A 24423-nucleotide genomic window follows, 5' to 3' on the forward strand; every position below is an offset into this window, starting at 1 on the left:
TTCATACATGTAATACTTTTACTTACCGTATATATACTCATGGATAAGTCGGGATTTTACCGTATAATTTGTTATTTTATAATGTCAGCCGTATAAGTCGAATGTGGAAAACTCACGCTATTGGTACAAGGCATTATGATATGCTAACGCCCATCTGAGAGAGTAACCACGGTGCACGCTGCCTTTTTTTCTATGTGGATGCGGCAATGCGCTGTATCAGTGCATAATCCTAACCTCTCTCTCTCTCTCTCTCTCTCTCTTTATTGTGCCTACGTGACCACACGGTAATACCCAAACTATTCTGAAGAGACGTTTGCACTAATTTGTGTTTTTTGTATCTCACACCCTCAAACACCTTTATCGTAAGAGCATCCCCTGGTAACTGCACTGCTGCAACAAAATTTGATTTGTCTGAGAAACTGATGCGAGATTGGAGGAGGCAAGAAGATGTTAAAAAAAAAAAATGTAAGTGTCGCATTTTTGAATGGGCGTATAATTCGAGTTTTGATTTTATGATCGATTTTTCAGACTTCAAGAACTGACTTATACGTGAGTATATATGGTAAGTTAAATTTCATCTTCTAGAATCTGTATGCTGCCAAAGTTATTCTGTAACAGTTTAGCCGATTCTAAATCATCCACCCTTCAACCTAGTTTCATATAAGCTGCAAATGTAGCCAGTTTGTTAAATCTATTCTTGCCCAAATTGTTTGTGTGTTAACCTCCATAGCTTAGACCCGAGCATCTCTTAGGCTGTAGAAACAGTGCTGAAAGCATTAGTCCCGAATGTCACTTAGGCAACAGTATAGACACATATCACGTAACACCTGAGGATTACTCGGACTGTAAAAGTGCTAACAGTGTTAATGCTGAGCATTACTCTGGTAACGGTGTAAACGCATCATCTTCTCCTAGCCTCATAATGGGGTCTCGTAAGAAACACCTGTCATCACTAGTGATGATGAAGTGAATCTGTCTTCAGGCAGTGAAATTGAAACAGTCAGTGGAAACAGAAAGTGACACTCCTGTCACTCGCACTTGTTTATTATTATTATTTGTATTTTTATATTTTCTACATTTATGACTTTGTAATTTTTGTGTTTTGCATGTTTTACAGTGGAAAGATGAGGTTAAATAACAGGCTAATTTTTCAAGCCAAAATATGCAAAGCTTTTTTTACAATTTTGTACTCGCCTACAGACTGCACCCTGAATTCCCACTCTTTTAAACTTGATCACTAACCTCTTGTGTGGTTCTTTATCAAAAACCCTTATGAAAGATCAAGATAAATAATATAATATGCACCTCCCTGATCATATTGTTTGTTTGCTTCCTTACAGAATTTCAGCAGATTGGTGAAACACAACCTTCCTTGTGTGAACCCATGTTTAGTATTTGCTAGTACACCAGTTCTAGACATGTGCTGCCTGATCTTTTCCCTAATAATTGTTTTCATTAATTTAGCTGTGATGTGTGCTAAGCTTACTGGCCAATAGTTACAAGGATAAGGCAGATCACCCTCTTCTACACCAGGGTAATATTTGCTAGCCTCCAGTCTTTAGGAAGTTCCCAAGTGTGCAAAGAGTCTCGATAAATATTTGAAAAGACTTCTGTGTACTCAGTAACTTCCTTAAGCACACGAGGGTAAATATTACCTGTTCCTGGTGATTTTTTTTAGATTTCAACCTATTTGATCCAAGCAGCACTTTTCCCTCAATAATTTCAAAGCCACTAAGTACCTTCTTAGTAGTCCCAGTTACTTTTGGGAGGTTATTGACTTCTTCACACGTATGAACTTCAATAAAGTGCAAATTTGCCGTTTCACTGTCTGTATAGTCTAGCTCACCTTTACCATTCCTCTTCACCTTCACAAAAATTGAACTTTTTAGCAATAAACATGCAAAGTGAGTTTGGTGTAAAAAGAAGGATGGCTATAATGAAAAGAACCTTGTCCCAACTGTGACCTGAACCCTATTGAAAACCCGTGTAGTGAACTGAAGAGGAGAGGACACAGGAGAGGGCCTAGGACCCTGGATGATCTGGAGAGATGATGGAAAGAAGAATGGTGGTCTCGGATGCCATGCTCTGTATTCTCCAAACTTAGAAAAGGTTACAATAGAAGACTCCATGCTGTTATATAGTCAAAGGGAGGTTGTACAAAGTATTAAATGCAGGGGTGCCAACAATTGTGGTGTTTGTGTTTTTGTTAAAAATATTTTCTTCTCGCTGAGAGCTTTGTTTTTCTGTGAATGAACTTGTTTCAATTAAAAGTTAGGTCTTTCTCATTTTTTTCAGTGCAAGATGACAGTTCTTCAACAAACGGATTTTTTTTCTAACCCTTCTTGCTAAGTTTTACAAGCATTGCCAATAATAGTGGAGGCACTGTATCTCTGGAGCAGACCTGTGTCCCAATCCTTTAATGATTTGAGTCCCCCAATGTCACTACTTTACCTTTTCTGTGGACTAGTTTTGAGGTGACCCATGGGGCTCCCCATCCCTATCACCTCAGAGTTAGCAAAACCACCATCCAGCTCTACAAGATACTGAAAATGTTGGGAAACCAGAAACTCTGCAGATTGATGCCAACAGACTGAGATCCTCTTGCCTTACACCTTGACCCACCTATTTTTACCTCCCTGGTCTAGGGTCTTCTTCCATGCTGATGTAGACTTTCCCCTGCTGGTCATAATACTGCTGACCATTCCCTCATTTGTTGGTTTCTTATGCCAGTGGTGGTGAAGGGGTGCTACCAGAAGTAAGTTCTCTGATCTTCTTCTAGGATGGGCTCAGTCTGCCTGAGAGACAGAGAGAGATGAAAGGAGAGATGAGTAAGTCACCATGTCCCTCCAAAATCCTTCACCGGGTGTACCATTAAAATCTGTCCCCATAAGAGGCAGACCTGATGTACAGTATGTGTTACAGTATGTGATTGACACCTGTTTCTAAGTGCACACTCGTGCAGTACTCTTCTGAATCTGTCGATTTGTTTTTGTTTTGTACATAAATTTAAATTTCAGTTAAGTCTGGTATATTTTAATACAGCAATAATAGGCAGCTAAAGAACAAAAATGAGGTATATGCCCACGCCAGCAGCATGACACATTGCAATATATTAAAGCTGATGTAGTTATTAATTGCAGACACAACCATACACCCGAGTGCCATGAGCACAAATCTTTCCAGCTACATTTTGTTTCATATCTAATTCATAAATCTCTTATTATGTTGCTGGAACTGACTGCAGACACGTTGGCATTTCTCCAAGTGCTAATTCATTCACTGAACACACAAATGGCTATTTAATTATTACGCTTATTAATTTTAAACAAAAGACATGAGTGACTATCCCAGGAAAGTCTTAGTGGCCTTATAATGGACAACTGCTTGAAAATATCTGCCCTGGTAGCCAGTCCTATTGTGTGTTAACACACAGTATGGTTCCTAATTGCTGGCCAGTAATCTTCATTATAATGCCATATTCTTGTTGTTAGTTTTAAAGGGATTCACAGGAGAAATTGTAGTAACAACAATTCCCAGGTATAGTCAATATTCTGTGGCTATTCTGGTTTTGGCTCATGCCCAACATATGTGCACATTAAGTTACCTGGAGTTTCTAAATTTACCTTGTCTTCAACAGAATGTGTGTGCCCTGTTTTGGATTGGTGTTTCATCCGTTTACACCCTCACTCATTCCCCAATGCCCGTGCATACATGCTGAGACAGATAACTCGAGTCCTCTATAACCAAAGGCAAAGATTTATAAGACAATATTATGCCAAGTCTCTCTGTACAGAATGGAGGGCTGGCCAACAACAACAACAGCAACAACAAAGCATGAATCTGTCCTGCACACAGTGGCAATGACAATGCTTCAGAGGGTGCTCTGCCTGACCTATCTCGATCACGTTATGAACAATGACGTCCACAAAATTAAGGAAGTGGACCCAATAATGGTATTGATGTGTGAAGCCCTGCTATGGTGGTGTGCCCAGTGATGTGCAGTACTGACAAGGCCATCTTGGATACCAAATTAAGACTCAGTCCTGCAGCAAAATGACAATGTGGATATTGTGTGAGCAGAAAAAACCAGCCCTGAGGACACCTATGATCGAGCTAAAAGGAGAACATTGAGCAGAACAGCAGGACAAACGCTAGGAAGAAAAAGACCCAGCTTACACCAGCTGCCACCTTTTCTGTAATGTTTAAAGTGATTTCAAGTTCAAAGTTATTGTTGTATACGTAATACAATGATGGTAATACAGTGCCAACAGCTGACAAAAACATGTGGCAATAAATACACCATACATTAAAAACAATGTCGATTTTTTTCATACTCTTACAGTTTCCACTCATTTTATTATAAAATCCGGTATGTTTTCTTTATTACAAAAAATAGATGGGTATATTGATGAAGAAAAAGCCTTTTTTATGTATTGTGGGTTATATAGAAAAGCATTTTTATTAACTGGATGGCATGGTGGGGCATCAAGCATCCTGGGTTCTAATCCTGCGCATAAATGATGTTTGCAAGTTCAGACTGTGTCTGCATGGGTTTTGCTCTTGGTACTCAAGTTTTACTTCTACATCCTAAAGATGTGTTGTTTGAGTTAATTGTCATTTCCGTATCTTTTCTCATGACATTTTATTCTGAATTACAGGAACTATGAAACAATTATCTTGGTTCAAATTACAAGACTATTGTATTAATCAAAGCATCGTTAGAAGTTTACACTTACAAAAAGATGTCACGTTATTCTGGGACAATCCTGAATTTGTTTCTAAGTGGTGTTTCATCCTCAAAATCTCCTTAGATTTGATGCTATTAATTGTAGAAACTAACATTGAAATCATCAAGATACACTTAGATAGACAAGTTAAAAACTCAACAGATAATACTGATGTTAAAAAGCAGCTTAGTGAGTCTTTGTATACATAAACAAATAAAATTAGACGGAGATGGTAGAGATTCTATATCTGGTTTTGTGTACAGATGTCTTGCCCCTTCATAACACACACATTCTTTCTTCCACCTAGCAAAGATCACATCAGATACTGGGCCTTTATTCATCTTCTGCTTTCTCCTCTTCATTATATGCACTCTTGTCCTTCTCAGACACCTACCACTGCTTCTTCTTTTTTAGAACACGGTGTCATCCAGTCGGGTAGGGCTCCTCGTATGCCCAGGCCTTTCCCACCAGACAAATCCCATTGACAGAAGTTTGTCATGTTCCAGTAATTAACATTTCCTCAAAAACATATCTGTCCAAGGGTCTGTCTTTTGATCTCAACTATAGGTATAGACCTTTCAAAATACGTATTGAATTATTTAAGTTCTTTTAAAAAGATTCGTGTACAGGTTTTTTGTTTTTTTTTTAAATTAAAAACAGGTCATGTCACAATCACCTGCGCTTCTTTTTAAGTCCAAATTTATTCCTCCCTTCCTTACCAGAGAGTGACATCTTTTGCAAATTAGTATATCGAGATGTGTCCAATTTCAAATCATGTAAACCTAAGCCTTTCTTCAGTTGAACCCGTAATGAATGTAATGCTCTACATAGTTTATCCCAAAGTTCCAACATTATGAAGGATGTTTCCACGCTTTTTTTTAAGCTCCTATTTATTAAGGAAAGCAAAACAAAAGACATCATTTTTCTATATAGTCACCATCCTTTGCAATGCAATTTTCCCAGTGTCGTACCATCTTTTTAATGCCATCAGCAAAAAATGTTTTTGCCTTCACTGTTTCCAATGAAAATTATAAAAGTGCATAAACTTTTTGAACGTCCCTCGTAATTTTAGACCTGTGGACAAACGGGGCTTTTGTTTTAATGAACACCTCTGCTTACATGAATGAAGGTTTAAGACAATGCAGTGATTCCAGTTACTTCCAATTATCCAATAAAGATCCAACCATTCCAATTATTGCCCTTATTAAATCAATTATAAATCAGGCAAATTCTGTTGAACTAACTGATGCCAAGTTGCAAAAAATTGTTATTTAACCCATATCCTCGTATTTTTTACACAAGAATCTGAACAATCCTGGTGGACCTGTAATTTCATCTAATAATTCAATCAGCCTCTCACACAATTCATTGACTCGTACATAGCTCTGTTTGTCTTGTTTTAGCCTCCTACAAGACATTGCTTATGCTGAAGGTTTTATTATGGTCACTATAGCTATAGAATCGTTGTATACGAGTATTCCCCAGAGTGCTGCCCAACAGACTGTTTGTAATACCCTATTACATTCTTCTGCTTACCAATTAGACTTCATCTGCACACTTACTAAAGTTTCTCTTAATTGGATTTATTTTTTATTTAATAATCAATATTATGTCCGCATAAAAGGGTAGCAATGTGTGCAGCTTTCTGTCCAATTTTAATTTGTATCCAATTTTGGAAAAACTTCATTTATTGTTGTAATGTTTTTTTCTGAACTTATCATTATATAGTTATGATATATTGATATTTGTTTTATCTGGAATGGAGACTTTAATGATTTTTTATGATTACAGTGATCCCCCGCTACATCACGGTTCAGCTGTCGCGCCCCTGCTACATTGCGGATTTATTAATATTATTATTACTATGGGGCTCTGCCTCCTGCTCGCCCACCCCTGGGTTTGGTTTACCAGATAAACAATTTAAAAAGATTATTTTCATAGGAATTGTTACATATGCATTATTTTCATTTTTACTTTAAAACTTTTGTAAAATCAATATTTGTCCTTTATTTCCTGCCCTGAGCGTGGTTAAATCTCTTTCTCACGGCACTTATAACGCTGCTCATGTTGTGAAGGGGGGGTCTGAACACACGCTAAAGAGATGCGATCGGTTCAGCTGGTGTCTTACTGCTGCTGCTGGCCAGCTGTGTGTTCTGTTTGTCGTTGTTTTAAGAGCTGGGAGCACCTGGAGTTTGCATGTGTCATGTCGTCCAAGTGTCTCTCTGAGATGATCTTGTCTCGATGGCTTCGCTCAACCCCCCCAGAGGTGTGCTACGCTCCTGCCACTTCGCGTCTCTCCCTCTTGCGTTGTGAAAGTGGGGAGCTGAACGCATGCTAAGGAGATGTGGACAGATCGGCTACTGGCTTTGTGCTGCTTCCTCCAAGATGCCTCTTTCTGCTTGTTGCTCTTTTCGTTGATCATTTAAAAGCCTGTACAGCAGCTGTCCTTCTGTCTCACTGCCTTGTCTTGCGTGAAGTTAAAATGTCTTTCGCGGGATGTTAAATTGTCTTCTGAGAAGATCAAGCCTCGTCTCCTTGGTCTCCCTGCCAAGATTTTTTTTTATAATAGAGAGATGTTACTCATATCCTTAGCCCAACATCCACATATATTATGTGTTTACAAAGTGTGTTTTAATAAGTTTACATGTGTTTAAAGTGTGTGGGAGGGGTATTTTAAGGCTTAAAATATAAAAAAAAAAAAAAAAAAAAAAGTTTATTTATATGGTCTTTCTATATTGCGGATTTTCACCTATCGCTGATGGGTTTGGAACGTAACTTCCGCGATAGGTGGGGGATCATTGTATATCAATAATTGTGACTTTAACCTTAAAGGATTACTCCACCCAAAATAATATATTTTTTTTAGTAATTTAATTCATTATTAAATTTTGAATATTCATACTCAATAAATTTGATAGGTGGCCAACGCTGGACAATACAAGAAGATGTGAAAAATGTCCATGAAAAAAAAATCTTGTGTATCTTGTGTCGCATAATCCACATATCCAATATCCATGTGTTTGGTCAAAGGTTTGAAATAAAGATGTGCCTCACCCCCTCATTCACTGGTGAAGAAACCTGTCTACATTAAATGCACAGCATTGTTGGAATGATGTCTTCCCTGTTTGCATTCAGTTTGAGGTTTTAGGAAGTAACTGTTATATTATAATAATATTTTAGAAAAAATTCCCAGTTTTGCACATCTTGACCATAGAGATGGGATATTGGACATGTGGATTATGTGACACAAGATACGTGAGAATTTTTGACCTTTTTTCCCATAGACATTTTTCACAACATTTAGCACTGTCCAGCATTGCCCACTTGTCAACTCCAGGGAGTTTGAATATTCAATATTAAATTTCTATATGAAAACATGAGATTAAAAATTTTTGTTGGCCACCACTACAAACTATATGGAGTAAGTAACATGTTAAAAAAAAAAATACATTTTTGGGTGGAATATTCCTTTAAATTCACTCTCACTTTCAGTCTAAAGACTATTTCCTTTCTGGAAGTTTTGGTTAATGTTGTCAACAACTCATTTTATTTAGTTTTCCATAGACAGTAAACCCATCGACTGGAACACTTTACTTCGTGCTACAGGTTTCCATCCGAGATCATCCCATTTCTTAGTTCTTTTGCGTAAGAGAAATTTGCTCTTATCAACATGATTTCACAAAAGCAGCTTTGAATGAAAAAAAATAGCGATTTATAAATGGAAAATTTTGCATAAAAATGTGTACATGCCATGGTTTATCAATCTGTTTTTTTTTTTTTTTTGGAGGGTGGGGGGGGTGAGCATACGCCATGCACATATTTTCACACTCCAATCCACACAATGTTTTATATACATGACCCCCGGATTTTGAGCATGTTGATTAATAGTGCAAACCTACGGCATTGTGGTGTATAGGGTGAAATTCTGTTATGGGTTCTGTTTGTATTGTTATCACATCTAGATACCCATGAAATCCTAAAGGCTACCTTTGTAAATTTGCCCTGGCGCAGACTCTGTGTGTATGTTTCATTATGCTACTTTAAGTTAACCAGTCAACAAAACAGTATACTTTATACTTTAATATGACTTGAAATGCCCAAGACATTTCACTAAAAAATTTTTTTTTTTATCTTAAATAAATTTTTCTGTGTTCATTTGCTGTATATATCTATAACTATATGACTGTTTCGGGTTAATTCTTCATTACAAGAAACATAAATATTCTTGTCGTGTAATTTTAAGTGTAGTGCAATGCCATTTTAGAGTCACAGCATCTTGTTGCTGAATTGCTAGGGCACACTTCATCACTGGTACAGAATGCTTCCAAAGAGACCCCATGCATCCTATCACATAGGCTCTGTTGTAAAACTTGTCTCTCTATCCAAGATTACAGATTTAAACCTCAAACAGTATTAATCTTAAATGCATAGTACTAGTTTTTCTGGTTAACAACTCATTATTTTCCATTTCTTGATTCAGTTCATAGTCTTAGTGTTTTAGTTCTGATGACATTCTCATAGTTCAGGTAATGACCCCAGATAAATTCATTGCCTTTGTTTACAGTTTATCCCTCTGGATTTTGCTTTTGATAAGAATACTTTGGTTTTCCAGAAAACTAATTTTGTTCAGGGTCCTCAAAAACATGCACATCTTTTAGTTCGCTTTGCAGTTGCTCACAATCCACTGCACCTGCCAACAATACAGAGAGGTTGGCTGGCGTGAGATAAAGCAGTCATTTCAAGTTTGTGCTGTGGTCCAGCCGAGTCATTTTGAGTATTTCAGACTGGCAAAATAGGTACACTTCTAGGTTTCTTCCTTCTTTTGTCAAACTTGTTCTTAAGTGTAATAAAAGTTCTGGCCTTTACTGTGTCCAAATAAGAGGTTCTGATTCCATGTGTGGCTTTCAGAAAGTTTGTGAAAGCCGTCCTTCCAAATTGTTTTTTCATACTTAAGAACCTGAAATGCTAATGCAACTTTGACTGACTGGTGTAGTTGTCCTCTTCCTTGGCTTTGACCGGTGGTCATTTTTTATTTTTCGGTATATTAGTAGAACATGTAACTTACAGGTTGAGTTTTATTAACCATTTTACTTTATTGATAAAAAGTGCATCAGTTAGATTTAAAGCTTTGGGTTGCCCTAGCATACACTTTTAAGTTTTTTAATTTGTTTAGATGAGAGAAACTACAAAATACATAAATCAAAGTTTTCACGTGTTGATCCCTGAAGCTCTACAACTGTGTGCAAATAGATATTTCAAATGCTGAAAAACGATCTCCTTAATTATTGCAATTGTTACATTTTGTGTTTTGCAGATGCAAGAGCTCTGTTTGTCATCAGTACATCAGAAAGTCAGATTTATGAGCTGGTGGCTGGAACTTTATCAGAAAAAAATTTGTAAGTGAAAGCCAACTGTGTGTTTAGTTGACATGTAGTGGTGAGCGCTCTTGCCTCACAGTGCCATGCTGTAAATACTGACCTGGTCAACGCCTGCGTTGGCTTTTCATGTTCTCCTCCTGTTTGTGGCTGTTTGAATTTTGCCCTCTTGAGAAAGAATTAAATGGGTTTGGCAAGTGAATGATAGAGATGTTTTTTTCTTTCATGCTTGTGTTTTATGACTGTTTATTACACATAACTGTTAATGTTAGTAGCATCCTATAATAATTTATTTATCTAGTCAGAAGATAATGTGAAATATCTTTCATTTCAGTTTTTTGTCATTATTACACTACAGTAAAGTGAAAAGTATTTATTGCTAATCCCACTGGTGTTGAAACATGTAGCTCTAGAACAGTGGAAAAAAAACAAACAATACAACAGACACAACCTACTCAACAAAGCAAATAAAAATGTAAATATAATGCACCGATTATATAAGACCATGGGAAGTGGGGGATTCTACAGGTAATCGGTGCTTAAATAAGTGTTGTGAGGTTTGAAGAAGTGTCTAGTTAATTTGTACAGAAATGTGTATATCTGATTCTGAATTTAAACACACTAAGAAATTAAAGGTAACACAGTGGTGGATAGATAAGGAGGTAAAAAGGGAAGTACAAAGGGAAAAGGAACTGTATAAAGAGTGTAAGACTAGTAACTCCAACGCTAGCTGGAGGGCATATGAGAGCTTGAGAACAACAGTTAACAAAGATATTAGGAAGGCTGTTAAAAGACAGGTGGGTATAAAAAGACAAGTCAAAGTGGAGGTGGAAGAGTATTAGGAACATTAAAGATGAGCTAGAATATATAGACAGTGAAATAACAAATGCTTTGAACTTCCATTTTATTGAAGTTTTATATGTATGAAGAAATTAATGATCTCTCAAAAGTAAAAAGGACAACTGAAGAGGTACTTAATAACTTGGAAATGGTGGAGGGAGAAGTATTGCTTAGGTTAAATAGTCAAAAATCTAACAAATCAATACAGCTAGATAACGTTTATCCTACAATACTTAACACTAGAATCCCAGAAGCCTATGAAAAAAGTCGTAATCCCGGGCCACCTTAAATTCCTTCGCCCCTCCTCATTAGCGTCTTTCTTTTGTAAATGTGTCGATCAGCACAAGTAGCCTGCTATCCCATCCTTGCCACCAACGCAGTTGAAGTTCTCCCAGCTCATGTCTTGTTTGTCTGGGTATGACGTGCCTGGAATTGTATAGGGTAAATAATATATCGCTATTTGGAATAAATACCGTACATTTCATGTGTGTTGCAGGTCTACAATGATCTGTGTAAATGTAAGATGACAAGAAATATTGAATACATAACTAAAACAGAAAACTTTTTTATGTTATAGTAATAATTGAAAAATTGCTGAAGTAAAGTGTATTATGTACTGTAAGACTGAAGTCCAAATATCAAATAAACACTTCCACAAAGTTCTTTGGTTTTAAGAAGACTGATGATACAACAATAAACATTCAAATAAATCTACACTGAACTATTGATTGTTGAGAGTCCTGCATACTGCTGATATAAAACCTGGACTGGATCTCAAAAACCAAAGCTATTGCTGACCATACCGAAGTGAAGTTATGTTAGTACATGTTGTATTAGTGACCTGAACATTATTTTGCATCCCTTATTCTTTGGGTTTAGGCTCATTTATCCTTAAGAATAAATACTTTAAGGTGATTAGATTATAAAGTAATGGTTTAATAAAAATTAGTTCATTAGTTGGCATATAGTTACTACTTTTTTCATTTGAAAGTTAACTTCATATGTTACTGTCAATCTGATGTCTCATATCCTGCATATGTAGCATTCTCCATATTTAGTTTCCTATGTTATGTAGTTTGTTTGGGTGTGTGTGTGTGTTTTTTTTTTTTTCCTCCTGATTAAAACATATATAGCTCAGCAGTCTCTGATGCAATGGCTGTGATAATTTTGCCTTAACTGCTTAAGGAGGAAAGGAGGCATTGGTATACTGTGCTTTGATGTAACAGGGAGCTTCTATGTCTTACCCAGCTTGGATGTAATTGTGAACATCAGAAGGGGAACAGTTGCACATTGCTATATTAATTGAGACAAACATTTTTTAGGTTCTTGGGCATTGATGGAAACATGGAGATTAGGTGAGATTCATACTTTGCAATTAGTTGCTGTCTTGGCCAGTTGCTTTTGCCTAGAATGTTAGGCTGGCTTGACATTTTGAATGTAAATTGATTATCCTGTTGCCTACACCTACCTCCATTGTGCTAGTGGCCACATTGCTTTAGTACCTGACATAAATAAGCAAAATTTCTTCAGGCTCCTCAAGAGTAATGGATCAGTCTTCACCATTGAGAACAGCTAGCTGCCTAAAGGACTCGTTCTCTCATTGGATAATCTGATAAGTGAGCTGTCTCACATGCTACTCTCTATTCCTCTTACAGCAGTATTTGATGTTTTACTGGACAAGAGTGTCTGGTGATAAACCCAACCATGATCTCCTGTACTGCATTGTTGGCTAATCTTGCTCACCTAAAAGAATCCTAATGCACCCTCTATAACTGAATGGTAAAACAATATCTTTTTGAACTGATCAGAGCTGCTATTGAATCGGACAAAAACCCTTTATTGTCTTTCTCAAAAAATGTCTGCTGGACTCCTTCTAATGCTTCTAGCTAATTTAGTCAATGTGAGGATATATATATATAAAATATATGTATAAAAAATATATACACACACATGAGGGGGTACTCAAAAATATACCTGGCACACAATCTGGATTTAGTTGCAAATTTCACCTCTAGGTCTAGCATACTTACAATATTCTATGACAGTCTGCCAAGTGGCGTTGCTCTGTATTGTTTGTATGGCACTCTGTGTCGGTTTTTCTTGGTGCTTATTAAATGTGTTCTGCGATTTTTGTGATGGGTGATCTTAAAGAACAGTGAGGGTGCGTTAAATTTGGTTTTCTCTTAGGGAAAGCTGCTGCTGAAACTGTAGTGATGCTTGAAACTGCTTTAAAAGAGGAAGCTTTAAGTAAAACACAGGTCTACGAGTGGTTTTTACGTTTCAAACAAGGGGAAATGTCACCTGAAGACCAACCAATATATGGCCGACCTTCCACAATTAGGAATGACGAAAATCTTGAAAAAGTTTGCAATGCAATTTATGAAGATCATCGTTGGACTATTGAAGAGATTTCTGAATTGACTTGTGTGTGTCTTGGAGTTCTTGCCACCCTTCTCTACTTACATGATCTTTGCACAGTATGACTTTTTCTTGTCCCCGCAAATGAAAAAAGAACATGATGTTGTACCATGGAGGAAGTCAAAGAAAAATCGCTGCAGGCATCGGACAACGTTCCTCTTCAGCAATGCCAAAAATGTTTCCACCAGTATGAAAACCTATGTTGACCAGTGCATTCATTCACATGGAGAGTACTTTGAAGGAGACTAAAGTTTCAGTAAGTAAAAATTATTAAAACATTTTTTTTTTCAATTATAGTTATTTTTGGGCACCCCCTTGTGTGTGTGTGTATATGTATACAGTAATCCCTCCTCGATTGCGGGGGTTGCGTTCCAGAACCCCCCCCATGAAAGGTGAAAATCTGCGAAGTAGAAACCATATGTTTATATGGTTATTTTTATATTGTCATGCTTGGGTCACAGATTTGCACAGAAACACAGGAAGTTGTAGAGAGACAGGAACTTTATTCAAACACTGCAAAGAAACATTTGTCTCTTTTTGAAAAGTTTAAACTGTGCTCCATGACAAGACAGAGATGACAGTTCCGTCTCACAATTAAAAGAATGCAAACATATCTTCCTCTTCAAAGGAGTGCGCGTCTGGAGCAGAGAATGTCAGAGAGATAGAGAAAAGCAAACAAAAATCAATAGGGCTGTTTGGCTTTTAAGTATGTGAAGCCCCGCGGCACAAAGCAGTTGCAATGAAGGCAGCAGCTCACACCCCCTCGTCAGGAGCAGAGAATGTCAGAGAGAGAGAGAGACAGATAAAAACAATCAAAAATCAATACGTGCCCTTCGAGTGTTTAAGTATGCAAAGCACCGTGCAGCATGTCGCTTCACGAAGCAGCTGCACAGAAGGGAGCAATGTGAAGGTAATCTTTCAGCATTTTTAGGCGAGCGTCCATATCGTCTAGGTGTGCGAACAGCCCCCCTGCTCAATCCCCCTACGTCAGGATCAGAGAAAGTCAGCGCAAGAGAGAGAGAGAAAAGTAAGTTGGGTAGCTTCTCAGCCATCTGCCAATAGCGTCCCTTGTATGAAATCAACTGGGCAAACCAACTGAGGAAGCATGTACCAGAAATTAAAAGACCCATTGTCCGCAGAAATCCGCGAACCAGCAAAAAATTTGCGATATATATTTAAATATGCTTACATATATAATCCACGATAGAGTGAAATCGCAAAAGTCGAAGCGCGATATAGGGAGGGATTACTGTGTGTATGTATGTGTGTGTGTGTATATATATATATATATATATATATATATATATATAATGTGTGTGTGTGTATGTGTGTGTGTAAAATATATATATATAATACAGTATATATCCACCATGCTTCCTAACCTGTTCAGTTCTGTTGTGGACTCTTCTCTGTAAAGACCCTTGCATCAACCTTTTTCTTACAATCAGCAGCCAATTCTAAATTATACAGGAGGCTGCCCCAAACTTCTTTATTATGTCAAGGCTTGATTATTAACAGTATATTTATTTTATTTATATATAGTACATGCTGCATGCAGGAAGCTGTTGTGTTTGCTACGTCTGCTTACATCTGCTATGTCCCATTCTCCTATCAGAATTGCCGAACTCTGTTATAACCTTATGAGACCACAGACATATATGTAGCTGGACGTTGCCTAAATGGGTGTTATGTGGACCAGAGGACTATTTTCAACAAACCTTCATCCTGGTTTGTTAATTCAGCTGACATCTATGCTCAGTGTCTCTTTTTACTGGAATATGCACATTATATGGCCTCAGATTGTCGTTCACTCGTCTTTAGTAAAAATGTATGTTGTGACCGTGTTCATTTAGGAGCAAACGTATGTTGAAAAACGATGTGGTGGCGACTACAATAATCCAAGAAACATTCACAACATGGTTCAGATCAGGTAGGCCTGCTCTTGTTAGTCTTTGTTCTTCTAGCATTTCAAATGATATCCAATCAAATTTGTCGCATACAATTATATACACAGTACAATATATATTGAAATGCTTAGTTACTAAACTCTGAGACTGTGCATTAAGTAGAATATAAAAGGACAATCAAGAATAATGTACAACTTTATAAAAATAAAAAAATCATTTTTAAATGGCAGCAATAGTATGAATCATATTAAAATTATAAAAATATATGATTAAAAAAACCTAATATAAGAGTTGACTACTTGTAGCTCCAGGCACTGTCCCTATTTAGAATGCAGATGGACTGTGGACAGACAGTCTCTCTGAGCAGGACTTTAGGTAGTGATAGCATTGTCCTGACCTCAGCAAAACGCCGTTGATGGGATGTCCTGCACCACTGATGATTTTCCTTGCCCTGGTCTGCTTGGCGTAGATGTCCTGCATGTTAGGGAGTGCCCACCCAGTGATGCTTTCAACACCCCTTACCACTCAATGCAGATCCTTGCAATCCTGCTGCATGGTGCTCCCAAACCAAGACAGTACTATAGTTTTGATGGCTACTGTGTGAAAGTTCTTTAGTAATTGGCAGGGTAGCCTGAAGTCCCTGAGGCATCTGAGGTGGTAATGTTTTTGTGCCTTCTTCACCAAGGTGTTCATGTGCTTGGACCAGGTTAGCTCTTCTGTGTTGTGGACAGAGAGGTATCTGAAACTGTCCTCCCTCTCTGCCTGAATGCTGTTTATTCTAAGGGGGTGGTAGTGCCACTGATGTTTTCTCGCAAAGTTCACAATCAGTTTCTGTCTTGCTGACATTCAGGAGTAGACTGTTGTCCTGACACCACTGTGATGGACTGTGCACTTTGTGCAGGTAATCCTGCTCATTGTTGTTACATTTCAGGTCAAAAGGCTGTGTTATCAGCAAAATGGACAGTGATGTCAGAGTCACATGCAGACATGTAGGCATATGTATCAAGGGAATACAATAGAGGAGTTGGAGCATAATTTATAATTGTTCAGTAATGTTACACGCAGCTAAAAATCATCAGGCTTACACAGCCCAAGTATGCTTTCAATGTAAAGGTCTGCTCAGTACAGCATCCCATCATCAGCTTCAGAGGTGGGAAGGCCAAGTCGTGGGATAGGAGAGTGAAGTGCAGCTCTGTGAAGAACAGACTGCTAAGTGAATCAAATTCAAAGGGAGAAAAACTACATGAATTTAACATTCATCAGTAAAAAAAAAAAAAAAAGCAATAATGTTTTTGTAAGACATAATTCAAGAGCAGATCATCAAAACACAATATAGGCAATAAAATCAGTCAGATATGTCCAAAAACTGAATTCAAAAAGGAGGACGGCAGGTCTAAAACAAAAAACAAGGGATGTAAGAAAGACGAGAGTGGCTGGGTGAATATTTTACAAGGAACAGGAAAGTGTCTTTTTATGTGAGCCGAGGATCTTAAAAGAAGAACTTTAGTATTTTTGATGTCAGTTATTTCTTCACAAACATGGTATATATATATATATATATAATATAAAAAAAGCATTTTCTATAAATTAAAAAAAATAATCTTGCCTCCACTGGTGTTTTAAAATGGAGGCTATGGGGCACCACTGGAAAATAGAAGCTTAAAATATTATGTTCAAAACAGATATTGAGTACTGAGCTGTGTCTTGCGATTAGTTTAGATGTGTCATATTTGAACAAACACCAATATTATGAGATTCAGCCGTTGTAAATGCCATCTTTAGCATTTGTCATTTTTTGCAATAACCTTTCATCCCCCAGGTGTGGTTTCCTCTCAAAAGTCCAAATCATAAAAAAATTTTCAAGCCAGGTGGTTGGTTTTGTTTTAATTTACTTCCGTATTTATCTGAGTACTTAACACAAGCAAACAGAAAATATATTCTAACCATAAGAAAACTAGTACCAGGAATATGCGATAAAATGATCATTTCCAGGTACCTTTTGTTGTGACACGGGAAGCCCACAAGGTATGTTTTCTTATACAGGAGGTTGTGATGCTTCATCACTAAGTTTTTAGGCTTTAACTTTCCCGTGGTGCTCCATAGCCGCCAGTGCAGACATTTTTTAAAATTTAAATAAAATGGTTAACTTTAGAATACAGTTTCACATGGCTAATGCATAAATACATATTTGTTAAGGAATAACTTTGACTTAAAAATACAGAAACTTATTCTTTAAACAAATATCACAGCACATTAGGGTAAAAGGTGAAGACGTTCTTTCACAAACTAAATATAGAGACTGTCTTGGGAAGAATTTCATTCATCAATTTGTCACTTCTCTTTGCTTGAACATTCATTTACACTATTTGGTAAAGGGATCTGCATGTCTAGTTAATAAAAGGCAATATACAGTACATATGATCCTGAAAACATGTTTAGCTGGTAATTGGGCTTAATAGCCTTTTCTCATCACAATTTTTCTAATGTTCTACCTTAAAACTCGGCTTCTTTGGCTTGAGCTCAATGAGTAACGTAGGTCACTTGGTCACAGTTGTACAGCAGCACACAAAAACACAATGTACTATATACACAAAGTGCTTGAACATTAGTAAATAAAAAGTCAAAAGTATAAAATTATATTCGGCCAGTTAAAAATAGAAAAAAGAAAAACAACAAAATTCCGGTCTATTTGGATTTATCTGCTATAGGCCAAGTTATCATAGTGTTCCTCCACAGTCATTTTTCAATGAATGAAATTACAAGCATGCGTCTATTATTTCATAAGAATAGATAGATAGATAGATAGATAGATAGATAGATAGATACTTTATTACTGTGGAGTTCTAATGTTGTGTCTATTGTTAGCTATGAAGCTTCCTGTCCAAGGTCATAAGGGGTCTAGTTATGGTTAGTTTATTATATGTATATTTCTTATATATAGTTTGTGTAAGTGGGGCAGGTAGCAGCTTGGTTAAAAAAAAAAAACAACAGAAAGACACATAGTGACAGTAACGGTCCACTTTGAATTTTTGGAAAGATGATTATCGCATGAAGTGAAGACTGAGTTTTGTGTTTCACAATATTGCAGCTAATGATTTGAGGGCCTCACCAACATCTGTAGGTTAAGTTCAGTAGATTGTAGTTTTGAAGCAGGCAATCCTCAAAAATGTTTTGATTTGTGTTGTTTGTCAGAGCATCCAGTGAGACTTGCTGAGGCAATCAAACAAGTAAAGAAAGTGATTGCTGTAATTACGGTGATCAGACAGTCTTATTTGTGCATGAAAGTCACTTACACCCTGTCCTTCAGGTAGATGCACAAAGAAAAATCTTAAAGTGAATAGTTATACGTGCACCAAAGGGTACACAGTAGGGTGGTCTTGGAAACTAAATATAGATAAAATTCAAGTAAAAGTAAAATCCATCAAAAATCTAATTTTATCGAATGGCTGTGGTCATAAATAAGTCCACATTTTAACTTTGCTACAGCTGCATGAAGTTTTTGCCAGCGGGGCCATATAAGGATTCACTGTGAGAAATAACTCGGTCATTTAGTGTGCCTTACAACTGAGCAAAAGAACATGGGAGACAAAAGTAATGTCAAGTTAAATCAAAAAGCCCCTCCATGCCCCCCCAATTGAAGTTGATTCTTACAATGAATTTTGAAATTTGTATTTATACAGTACTCTTTGTCTAGATTCTACACTGCTGTCTGTTAAAATGAATCACCTTTAGCTCTGAAATTCTCAAGCGAGATGGTTTTAATGAAGATTTCATTACTGTCTTTCCAGATGGAAAAACTTACTTGAAGAAGCTGCCCATCAAGCATCTAATAAGCCATGTGCATCGTCGGTCGGGTACGTGTTCTGCTAATTTATTGTGAGGTGTTTATTTTATATGCATTTGTCTGAGTATTGGTACTCTTCTAGGAAGTGACTAAAAACGTATAAATAGTGTTCCTGTGGTTAAGAGGAGTTTGACAAATGGATACATTTATTGAATGCCCTTTTTAAATGTTTGATACTCCAGTACTACAATTTGTTTTTTTGTTTTACCCAAATTACAGATAAACCATGCACTGATATTCAACTGATGTTGAATATGTAAGTTTTTTCCATTCCAGTGTGACATTTTACATATAGTTATGGGGGGGCAACATCATGTGGGTCGCCCAGTCACCAGCTGACTCCAAGGAGTAATTTGGTTAGCCCTTTTCCAGATGAGGTTCAGTTACAGTACTGTGTAAAAGTCTTTGGCACGTGTACAACATCTGTCAAGCTAAGATGCTTTCAAAAATAATGAAATAACAAGTTTCTAAGTATAAACAAATAACATAAAGAGCAATACATGGTTAAAAAAAACCAAAATGGAATTAGTATTTGGTGTGAGCGCCCCTTTGCATTGCATCACTTCTCTTAGGCTGCACGGTCAGACAGACCTCTTTATTGTCTCTTTTACCAAAGATAGCTCTCTATATTGGCCGTTTGTTTGGGGTCATTGTCCTGCAGCAGTGATGATTGCATTGATTCTGACCAGATTACCAACTCCATTTGCAGAAGTGCAGCCTGAAACCTGCAGGGAATCGCCGACCATGTTCTGCTGTTGACTGCAGACTCTCATCCATGTAGCTCATACTTCAGCTCTTATACGGACAAACTGCCTCCTGTTTGAGCCACATATTTTAGATTTTGACTCATCAGCCAACAGTACTTGCTGCCATCATTTAACACCTCAGTCTATGTTGTGGCACTCAGCTGGGGGTGGCAAACAGCCGGGATGCCCAGGAGGACAGGAGGAGGGCTCATGCCTCCTCCAGATCACAAGGGGGCGACCTCCCTGGTTCCTTTGGGGGCCACAGGTGCAGGGCTTGGAAGCCCAACCCTGTAGGGGCCCGTGGTCTCCACCAGGGGGCGGCCCCATGCCAAAACTTCCGCCACACCAGGAAGGGGTGGGGGGAAGAAGCCTGGGAACACCCGGAGGGCTTCCGGGAGCATAGCCGGCACTTCCACCACACAGGGGAGTGTCTAAGGAGTGTCGGGAATCACCTGGAGCCCATCCGGGTAATTATAAAAGGGGCCGCCTCCCTGCAGACGAGGACTGGAGTCGGGTGAGGAGTGGACAAAGTTTGGAGGCAGGAGAGAGGAGGCAGCCTGAAGAGCAGGCAGAGAGTGAGAGAGGCCTGGACTTTGGGGGAGTTTGGTGCTTGAGGCACTGGGTTGTGCACTATGGACAATGTAAATATTATAAATAAACGTGTGGTGGACTATGCAATGGTGTCCGTCTGTCTGTGTCCGGGCAGCTTATCACAGTGTGTATTTGAGCGTAGATGAGTCTCTTGGCTTTGTTTCTACAAAGCTTTTTAGAAGCATAGTTCTAACTGTGGTGGGCCATACTTGGGTTCCAGTGGTCTATGCAAGTTCAGAGCTCCAATACTGAAGAGTGGTCAGTTTGGTGCACTTAGTTTTCTTGGCCAACAATAGCATTTCTGATCCTCAACCTTTTCGACTTACCTTCTGCTTGTTGAGAAGAACTTGTAAAAGCCTGTCTGCCATACCATTTCTTCCATGGAGATAGCTTGCCGATGTAAGATGAGCATGTTGTGCCTTGTTGCTAAACTCACTCTCCGTCTATGGTATAATGATGGATGATTTGAAGGTTAAACTGTCACATCTGCCACACCCTTACTTTTTAGTTTGCTTGCTCATCACTTTGTTCCACATCCAGTCATCCAACCCGCTATATCCTAACACAGAGTCACGGGGTCTGCTGGAGCCAATCCCAGCCAGCACAGGGTGCCAGCCCACCGCAGTCATTCCATGTCAACAACAACAATTTATTTCTTGTATAGCCTGAAATTACACAAGGGATGCGTCAATGGGCTTTAAAAGGCCCTGTTTTTTTGACAGCCCCACAGCCTTGACTCTCTAAGAAGATGAGAAAAAAAAACTCCCCAAAAAACCATTGTAGGGGAAAAAAAGAAATGGAATAAATTCAGAGAGAGACCCCCTTCCAGGTAGGTTGGGTGTGCAGTGTGTATTAAAAATGGGGTAAACACAATACACAAAACAGAGCACAAGTTATCCTCCTCATATCTTCTATACAGTATCTGTTTCTGATTATGTTTATTCGTTTGGTTCAGTTAGCTCATGTCATTTATTATTAGCACCTGTTCATCTTACTCTAATCAGGCATCCTCAAATTTTGATCTGAAAGGTGCTCTGTTACTTACATGTTAATTACTTGAGCAAAATATGTCAAATTCTCAACATTTAATTTCTGGAAAATTAATGTTTGGTAATCTGAAATTTGCTTTTTTCTACTGACACACTAATGCAGAAGATATAAAATAAACATCTAAGTGAGAATTTTTATAAAAAAAAAAACTGTAGGATGACAAAGACTTTCGCACAGTACTGTATTTTCACTAAATGTATAAATCATGGGAGTTTAATTACAGTTTGCTTAGAACAATTTATCATTGGAATCCTAGTCTGGAGCACAAATCCCATGACAACATCCCCATAATGCATGGTGAAAAATTAAAAGTTTCCCTCTACCGTGTTATGGTCACCGTTCCTGGAGGATAAAATATATTATCAAAACTTAGGATGAATTTAGATGAATGGTTTCTACCCTGTATTAGTTAAACTATTTCAGGTTATTTGTAAGGAAACAGGAATGATTACGCCTGTCATTTGGTTTAGAAGTGAGAGGGAATTCAACAAAAGGAGTGGAGACGGGGGCCAAAACTGAGATGAGTGTTTTTTCTGTTGCCTGCATTTGTGTTTTACACTAATTTTAATGTGGTAGGTGGATCAGATGGTCATTGGTGTCCCCATAACAATTCTCAGTTTGACACCAGTAATATTTAAAATGGTTCTGGATTTCAACAGATTTTTTCCCTTCCCAAAACATTTTTTTTTTGTAAATGGAATCCTAATCAATTGGGGTGTAACCATTTAAGTTACTAAACCATTATTATTCAGTCTTCAATGTCACCAAAACATCATTGGTGCAGTTTTATATGGACATTTCTGAAAGCACCCTAACCTCTTCCATATAGATCTGGGGTGATACAATATGGAGGACTTAAGTCCTGGTACGACATGCTATATTGGACCTATATACACATATGTACAGTATGTGTGTATGTACAGTGTCACAAAAATGAGTAGGGAATATAAGAAATATCACATTCCTTCAGTAGTCACCTCTATTATTGGGAAAACATACATTGCCTAAAACAAGAACCATCTGTCATGCCTGTAATTTCATGCCTACCCCAGTTACCCTGGTAAAAAGGCTTGATACACTTGCACGTCTGTTATAATTCCTTCAAACCTCCCATTTAAGGAAACCAACTTAAACTTAGCTTTATAAGCACAGATTAAGAATTATACATTAGTAATTATGCTGTGTTATTGATTTATGTGTTATACATTTATTGTGTAACAAGTTGTTCTGCCTATTGAAGATGGGTTGAAATCTAAATAATCAAAATAGACCCCAGAGTTAATGTTTGCGGTGCACCATCTATTGGAATGTATTTTGTGATGTATGTAGTAATAAAATGAATTGCAATTTTTATTCCAACAGATAGCGTATCACAAATGTGAACACTTGCTTATAACTGGACGGACGTATAGTCACACACACAGTCACCTGTCGTTTTATTAAGGTGAATACGCACTTGTTGTAAATTGTTGCTGTTGTACATAACATTGTACTGTGGCGGTATCAGGTACTGCAATGTTTCTTGGCCACTGGGTCATGACCCACCAGTGGCTGCCACAACTCAAAAATGGGTTACCATTGTTTGTAATGACGGTGGTACACTCTGATGATCACTCTGTATCCTTCCTTTGCTCTGATATTTGCACTTGATGCACAAAGAGAAATTAGGGGGTGGGTTGTGAAGACACTTGTACAGAAGAAACACTGATCTGTATTGTGTTGTCAATTTTTATATTGCTATTGTAAGTATGACTATAACATCAGCACACTAGCAACTGGGGCACTAGCTAATGAAGTATTAGTTCATTGACTTATTTCTTCATGTCCTGATCATTTATTTTCCTTCCATCATGTATTTTTTTAAATGATTTTCTTTATCTTAGGTCAACTGATCTGGATCTTAAACCAGAATCATCTGAAACAGGTAATAGCGAATTCAGGTTGTATGAATTAACTGTGACCTTGTCAGTTTCACAAACTGGATAATTTTGCCAATAAATTATGTATTAAATAAATGTAAATGTAGTGGGGGTGGTGCCCTAGAATATCCATCCATCATTATGAAGTTATCTGCTCTTACAGAACCACACTGGAATACCTTGGATTAAAGTCAGTTGATTTAATGTATTTGTGCTCCATGTTGTCAGGTGTAACGTTCTCTGCTTTCCCAGACTTTTAAATTAAAGATACCGCTGGACAGGGTGGCACACTCTAAGCCGTGGTAATTTGTGCTTCTGACAGATCCACTGTCCTTGGTGTAAACCCAATGTTGAATGGTTGCTCTTGTGTGAGTTTTTTGCCTCCCACATCCCAAATTCTGTATTTGGTATTTCTAATTGTCCCAGTCTATATGGGATAAGTTTCTTTCAAGATTGTTTCCTGATTACTGTCCACTTTTGGGGTGATGATTTTTATTACTCTTTATATTTTTATTTTATTTTATTGTAGAATGAACTCTCGGCAGCACACAGCAAGGCGGCCGTTCTCATTCCTACCACCTTCACTGTCACTTCCCTTACCTCTTCATATCTTAAATCATTCTTGAGGCAGATTGAAGACTTAAATGCCAGCTTAAGTGAAAAATTAAGAAAAATGTACTAAGTAATTGCAACATAAAAACTGACTTAAATCAGTTTTAACGCAAAAAGATGCCAACAGAAGAAGAGAAGAAGTGGGCTGCTAGGGTGGAGAAAATGGGCGGCTCACGAACCGGTCCAAATATAAGAATAATACGATTTTAATCAAATGTATTCTTTATTAAACAGGTCATGTAAGAAAATTGGAACAAATGTTATTCTTCATTGGTTGCAAATGCTTAGCATGTGGTGACTCACTGCATCAAGTGTACAATTAAAGCGGAGCAGAAATCCGTACTCAGGGAGATTTGGTGCCATTTGTTCCCAAGAATGTCGAGCAGTTCACTTG

The 24423-nt window shown here is 37.7% G+C and overlaps 1 protein-coding gene across 7 annotated transcripts in view; it reads left to right on the forward strand.

Annotated features, from left to right (window-relative positions):
• The window catches only part of arhgef11 (Rho guanine nucleotide exchange factor (GEF) 11), a 212617-nt gene that overhangs the window by 160019 nt on the left and 28175 nt on the right, over nucleotides 1-24423 (forward strand). For 6 of the 7 annotated variants that reach the window (XM_051919914.1, XM_051919917.1, XM_028822143.2 and 3 more), the window contains 3 exons: nucleotides 10042-10123; nucleotides 19056-19121; nucleotides 23382-23422. In XM_051919914.1, coding sequence (XP_051775874.1) covers nucleotides 10042-10123; nucleotides 19056-19121; nucleotides 23382-23422 — 189 coding nt within the window. The remainder of the gene's footprint in view (nucleotides 1-10041; nucleotides 10124-19055; nucleotides 19122-23381; nucleotides 23423-24423) is intronic. The other variant, XR_007933657.1, reaches the window with a different exon arrangement.

Source organism: Erpetoichthys calabaricus, chromosome 16 (genome assembly GCF_900747795.2).
Source record: "Erpetoichthys calabaricus chromosome 16, fErpCal1.3, whole genome shotgun sequence".
Classification (NCBI taxonomy): domain Eukaryota; kingdom Metazoa; phylum Chordata; class Cladistia; order Polypteriformes; family Polypteridae; genus Erpetoichthys; species Erpetoichthys calabaricus.